Genomic DNA, 5,595 nt, shown 5'->3' with positions numbered 1-5,595 from the left:
TACCCTGAGGTACCCCTGAGCAAGGTACCGTCCCTACACACTGCTCCCCGGGCGCCCAATGGCTGCCCACTGCTTCACTGAGTGAATGGGTTAAATGCAGAGAGTGATTTTCCCCACGGGGACCAATAAAGTACACTTTCTTTCTTTCTTTTCATATATGTGTGTTGTAGCTCATGTACTGCTGTGCTGCAAAAATATGATTTCTGTATGGTGTCCTCTTTCTTTTTTTCTCCTTCAGGTACATTCAGTCTCTCACCACCAACGTGTCCTATGTAAGATATAAAGAAGTCTACTCGGCTGCTGCTGAAATTATCGGCCTCATCCTGAAGAGCATGACTGATATGGGCGAGGTATGAACTTTCTTTAGTTTCGGTTCATTTATGCCTCGACCACATGTTAGGTTTATTTTGACGAGTCTAAGTGTTTATCTTATGTTATCCTTCTCAAATCACTGAAATCCGTTTTTCAGTTTTATTGCAAGAATTGTTGTTTTTCCCTCACAAGTATGACTTAATTTTTTAATGTTTTTATTGCTTAGCAACATCAAGAACTTCTCAGTCTTGCTACAAGTAAGATAACAAATCTGAAGAAAAAAGACCTGGATGACAAGTTCATTATTTGTTTGAACAAAGTCTCCAAGCATTTTCCTCCATTTATGGATCGGTAAGTTTACAGTGCGAATTTATTTATTTATTTATTTTAGTATAATTTTCTAAATGTAATTATCAAGCTACCTTCCAAGCTTTGGTCTTCATTATTTTCTTTGTATTTTTCAGGTTTGTGAATTATGTGTTCTTCCTCCTGCCAAAGCTGCACGGCGTCTTAAAGACTAACTGCTTGGAGTGCGTTCTGAGCCGTGCTGATGTCATTCCAGACATCTTCCTGCAGCTGAAGATCACCGGCTTCATTCAGATGATGAACCATAGGCGAGTTCTTCCTTACTGCCTCTCTGTTTAGTTCTCTTTTTTTATTATCATATCCACCATCATCATTGCAAAAATGTCAGAAATGATCACAGAACCCTATTGGGCCTCTGCGGTGGAGTTTTCTTTTTTTATACACGCCAACAGGGCCAAACATTTGAATGTGTGTTAGCGCAAGTAAAATCCTTTAATGGTGATGGAAGCATTAACCATACGGAATCAATGGGAATTTGACATTCAGGGCATTTTTTTAAATTTAGTTTGTGATCAATTAAATAACTATAAATGTGGGGTGGGTTAGCAGGTGATCTATATGCCTGGGTTCAGCTCCACCTGTCCTGTGTGCCATTCTCCCTGTTCTCTGTCCCTTCTTTCTTGTTATAAAAATAATAAAAGCCAAAAATAAATCTTACAAAGTTAAAAGTGTAAATTAAGAGGTGCTGAACCATGTTCCTCCACATTTCTCTTTCCAGGGATGAGGCACGGCAGAGAGCATGCCTCGATATCATCCACAAGATTATTCCCCGTCTGACGCCGGTGGAGCTTCAAGAGCTGCTGGGCTCTGTGACGGCTTTCGTCTCTCATCCTTCTCCAGTCTGCAGAGAGCGGATGTACGACATCCTAATGTGGATCCAGGACAACTATGGGTGAGGCTTTTTGGCTTCCAGTCTCAACCAGATCATAGTTTACTATTTTTTTGTTTGCCTTATTGGTATTAGTGTTTTCAGATTCGACCCACATAATGCCTTTGTACAGTCTTTTTTCAGTAGGATCGTCTGACCGTTTTATTCATGTGACATGTTATTTTTCTTCCAGCGATGATGAAAGCATGGAAGACAACACCTCAATAGAAATTCTCAATGCTGCTAAAGAAACACTGCTTCAGGGTTTGTCAGAAGAAAATCAAGGCCTTCAGTAAGCACCCAATATGACTTTTTTATCCCCATGCTAATATAATGAGATACTTTCCGCAGTGGATATTTGTATTTTTTAAATTTATTTCATCTTTTGTCGACTCTTCTGATGTTGTGAACTCCTCGTTCCGTCTTTTCAGGCTGTATGTTTGTAACTTCTGGAGTCAGGAGAAGCGCCTCCCCACTGCGACCCTCGAGCGAATGTTGATGGTGCTCCGTTCTCTGTACTCCTGCAAAATAGAGAGGTGCTTTTTAAGCCTGGCCACCAATCTGCTTCTGGAAATGACGAGCCAGAGTCCGGACTTTAAACGAAACATGTTTGAGTATCCGCTGTCCGAGTGCACCTTCCAGGTCAGCGTTTGTGTTTCTTGGATTCGTTTACAGAAAAGAAGAAGAAGAAACAACTTTATCTGTTTTGGGTTTTTTTTAATTTGCTTGTTACTAAGAAGCCTGATTTGTGAATATCATGTTTTCATTTCAATCTATAGGACTATGTGATCGATTCCAATTGGCGCTTCAGGAGCACAGTAATGACCCCCATGTTTGTTGAAACCCTAAGCTCTCAAGGCCCAGAGAGTGTGGCAGCATCTCAGTCTGGAGCGATGAAGGGAAAGCTCCGAGCCACGCAGACTTCATTAGAGTTCAGTCAGACACAAACACAAGGTACCGCTGTGTTTCAGTTTACCCACCTTCAACGCAACAAAGTACCTGTTAAAATGCTTTCCTTCATTTTTGAATATGCAGATTACCACAGCTGTGTTTTTCCCAGGTCGACGTACTGCATATAACTGGCTGACAGGCAGCAGCGTGGATACGCTGGCAGAGTACTCACTCGGCTCCGAGTCGATGTCGTCGTTGCTGGTGTTTGATAAGAAAGCAGAGAGGCGAACCGCAGCGAGAAGACCAATAGGAGAAGGCTTTGGGCTGAGGCGCCTCACTGCATCAACAGATGAGGTGGACAGCCGCACCAGAGGTTAGTTTGACCATCCACCTCAGTATTAACTGCATAGTATTAAATGTAAACTAATGTTTCAGTTTTTGATTAAAAAAAAAAAAAAGCACCACCGCAAACACATCTTGTTTCAGTAAGAAGAGACTAAAGCTTCACTCATTGGTTTAAATGTAAATTTTCACTTTGTATGAACAGCAGTAAATGAGCAGCGGGCTAACATCCTGAGACTGAGACGCAGGTTTCTGAAGGATCAGGAGAAAGTCAGCTTAGGTTTTGCCAAAAAGGAGATCCAGCATCAACGGCAGGAAAAGGTATCTACCGTGCTGGGATTCAACCAGGAGCCACTCAGACCAATCCGTTCATCTATAATGCAGATTTTCTGTGTTTGCTCTCGCTAACTTTCCAGGCCTGCGATAGACTCGTAACTATCAGTGGTTCTCTTGTGTGTCACAGGAAGAAAAAGCCAATCTGGCCCTTAGAAAAGAGGCTCAGGTGACTTTGTATCGTAACTACAGGGTGGGAGACTTTCCAGACATCCAAATCCCGTACAGTAACCTCATCGCTCCACTTCAAGCTCTAGCACAGGTAAGACTGCCAACGCCATCTGTTCAGACAAACCATAAACGGGCACATGATGGACGATATGATCAGACTTTGATTTTATCATAAACACTTCCATACAACAAAAATAGTTGCAAATGATGGGCCAAAATGAAGGGGGAAATTTTAAGGAAGAAATATTGTATGTAAAATGTTAAATATTACATTTTTCCCCTTGCCCTAACTAGAGAGACCCGATTTTAGCCAAACAACTGTTCAGCTCTCTTTTTGCTGGTATACTGCAAGAAATGGCGAAACAACAGAGGCCAGAGGAGAGCGCGAGGATCAAAGAGGAGCTGCGGTCCAACATGAGCAACTTCCTGAGCAAGAGTACGCTCTGCTTTCCTCCGTTTATAGCATGTGTGCAGGTAACAGATTTGATAGTTAAACTCCCCTTTCTGTATTTAATATATTGAAGAAAATATATAAATGTTGTATTTTGGGGGGCTTTTTTGTGTGCTAGGATATGTGCTACCAACATAAAGAGCTCCAACAGCTCAACCCAGCTTCCATCAGCTCCACTTGTCTCATGAGTCTGCAGCAGCCATCGGGCATCCTGCTGCTGGAAGAGGGTTTACTGCATGCTGACGGCCCCACTGAACGTCCTGCCAAACGGTCACGAGGACACAAAGAAATCCCCCCAGACACCAATAAATGGATTAATCTCGCAAGGTATTGCAGTAATTGCTGCCTTACAGCTGAGTGTTATTCTTAATATTTCTTTATCTGATTTTTTTATTCTTCAAAATATTTAATTACATCAACGAACAAAATCAGAGCTATGATGTCACTGAAGGTCACAGGTTCAGGAGTTTTAGTTTGCTGATTGAGAGTGTCTGGAGTTTGTTTTGAAGTGGAAAATTAAAAAAAAATCTGTATAGTATTGTGTGTTGTGATTTTGTGTCATAACATGGACACCAAATATCAATATTTTTCTGATATTTTGGACTGACTTCACTCACTCATAGAGATTGTTGAAGGTTTGGCAACAAGTAATGTCTAATTTATAAATGCAGACAGATTGCTGCATTTCCATCAGTCTGAATGAATCTGTGTCACAACTCGAGGGGACAGCTGGTTGTATTGTGGTTATATTCCTGCAGAACAGGAACGTTGCTGGGAGCAAATGTAATAGTTAAATGTGACTTTCTCTCCATGTAGACAGCAACACCCGTGACTTTCACTGATTTATCACAGTTAATTGCTGTAATATAATAAGTAGATTGCTTTTAACTGCAAACTAGACTAATAGTATAATGACTTCATCTTTAATAACGTTTATTTCACTGTCAGTGTTTGCATGTGTTGACTGTCTCACTTTGCTTCAAAAACCAATATTCAGCATGTCACAAAATCACGGTAATATTGTATCAGGAGTGAAGTATAGTGATAAAGTTGTATCACGGGGTGTGTGGTGGTTGCCACCTCTAATATTTACTGTGCTGTTTGTCTCCCGCTGTTCTCCAGGCTTTACAAATCTTTGGAAGATTATGATGTTGTGCGTGGAATCTTTGGTGGTAAAGTCGGGACCAAATCCATCACTTGTACTGCGCTCCAAGCTGAAGCCAACACTGACTTTGCAGAGGCTGTGAAGCTTTACAATGAGGTTTGTTAGTCCAGTAGAAGCTGGTGGTTGAATCCCATATTTTCCCACCGGAAGGGAAGGAAACCATATTAAATATTTCAGGAAAACATATGAAGTAATATATGAAATCAACGGGCACCAGGTTTCACCGGATTGCTTGCTGTTTGTTTAAACTCTTATATACTGACAGGCTCTAAACACCGAGAGCTGGCCTGATGGCGAGCCCACAGACAGCGAGAAGGACTTCTGGGAGATGGCTGCTATGGATGCATATAGTCATTTGACTGAGTGGAAGTCTCTTCAGTACTGCTCCACTGTGAACATAGATGAAAACTCACCACCCAACTTGGAAATGATGTGGTCAGAGCCTCTCTACCAGGTAATAATAACCCAAATGATTTTACAGTTTAGGAATTCCCACTCACCTGCAACTGAAGCCTGCATCTTTCCTCTGTTGTGGTAACTGATGGCTTAAATTGGAAACCTACATTTTGTAATCTATTCATTCATTTCGTGGCTTTCCAAAACTCTTTGAATGAAACACTGCCGCAGTGAATTAGGTTTAAAGATTTACTTTGCAGGGTTTGGGGCTGTTGATCTGCAGAAATAGAACATATTTGT

General features: G+C 41.4%; 1 protein-coding gene across 1 annotated transcript in view; it reads left to right on the top strand.

Annotated features, from left to right (window-relative positions):
* prkdc (protein kinase, DNA-activated, catalytic subunit) overlaps positions 1-5,595 on the top strand; it is a 31,699-nt gene that overhangs the window by 18,942 nt on the left and 7,162 nt on the right. Inside the window, exons 52-65 of the mRNA XM_013913777.1 lie at positions 239-350; positions 539-663; positions 777-926; positions 1,397-1,570; positions 1,740-1,838; positions 1,978-2,188; positions 2,326-2,500; positions 2,607-2,810; positions 2,985-3,100; positions 3,243-3,374; positions 3,578-3,757; positions 3,853-4,061; positions 4,857-4,995; positions 5,165-5,353. Of these exons, the coding sequence (XP_013769231.1) occupies positions 239-350; positions 539-663; positions 777-926; positions 1,397-1,570; positions 1,740-1,838; positions 1,978-2,188; positions 2,326-2,500; positions 2,607-2,810; positions 2,985-3,100; positions 3,243-3,374; positions 3,578-3,757; positions 3,853-4,061; positions 4,857-4,995; positions 5,165-5,353 (2,215 nt within the window). The remainder of the gene's footprint in view (positions 1-238; positions 351-538; positions 664-776; positions 927-1,396; positions 1,571-1,739; positions 1,839-1,977; positions 2,189-2,325; positions 2,501-2,606; positions 2,811-2,984; positions 3,101-3,242; positions 3,375-3,577; positions 3,758-3,852; positions 4,062-4,856; positions 4,996-5,164; positions 5,354-5,595) is intronic.

This window comes from Pundamilia nyererei, unplaced genomic scaffold (genome assembly GCF_000239375.1).
Source record: "Pundamilia nyererei isolate P.nyererei 1_Seehausen unplaced genomic scaffold, PunNye1.0 scaffold00150, whole genome shotgun sequence".
NCBI lineage: Eukaryota > Metazoa > Chordata > Actinopteri > Cichliformes > Cichlidae > Pundamilia > Pundamilia nyererei.
Note: the sequence above shows the minus strand (reverse complement) of the source record. Positions and strands in the feature narration are given on the sequence as shown.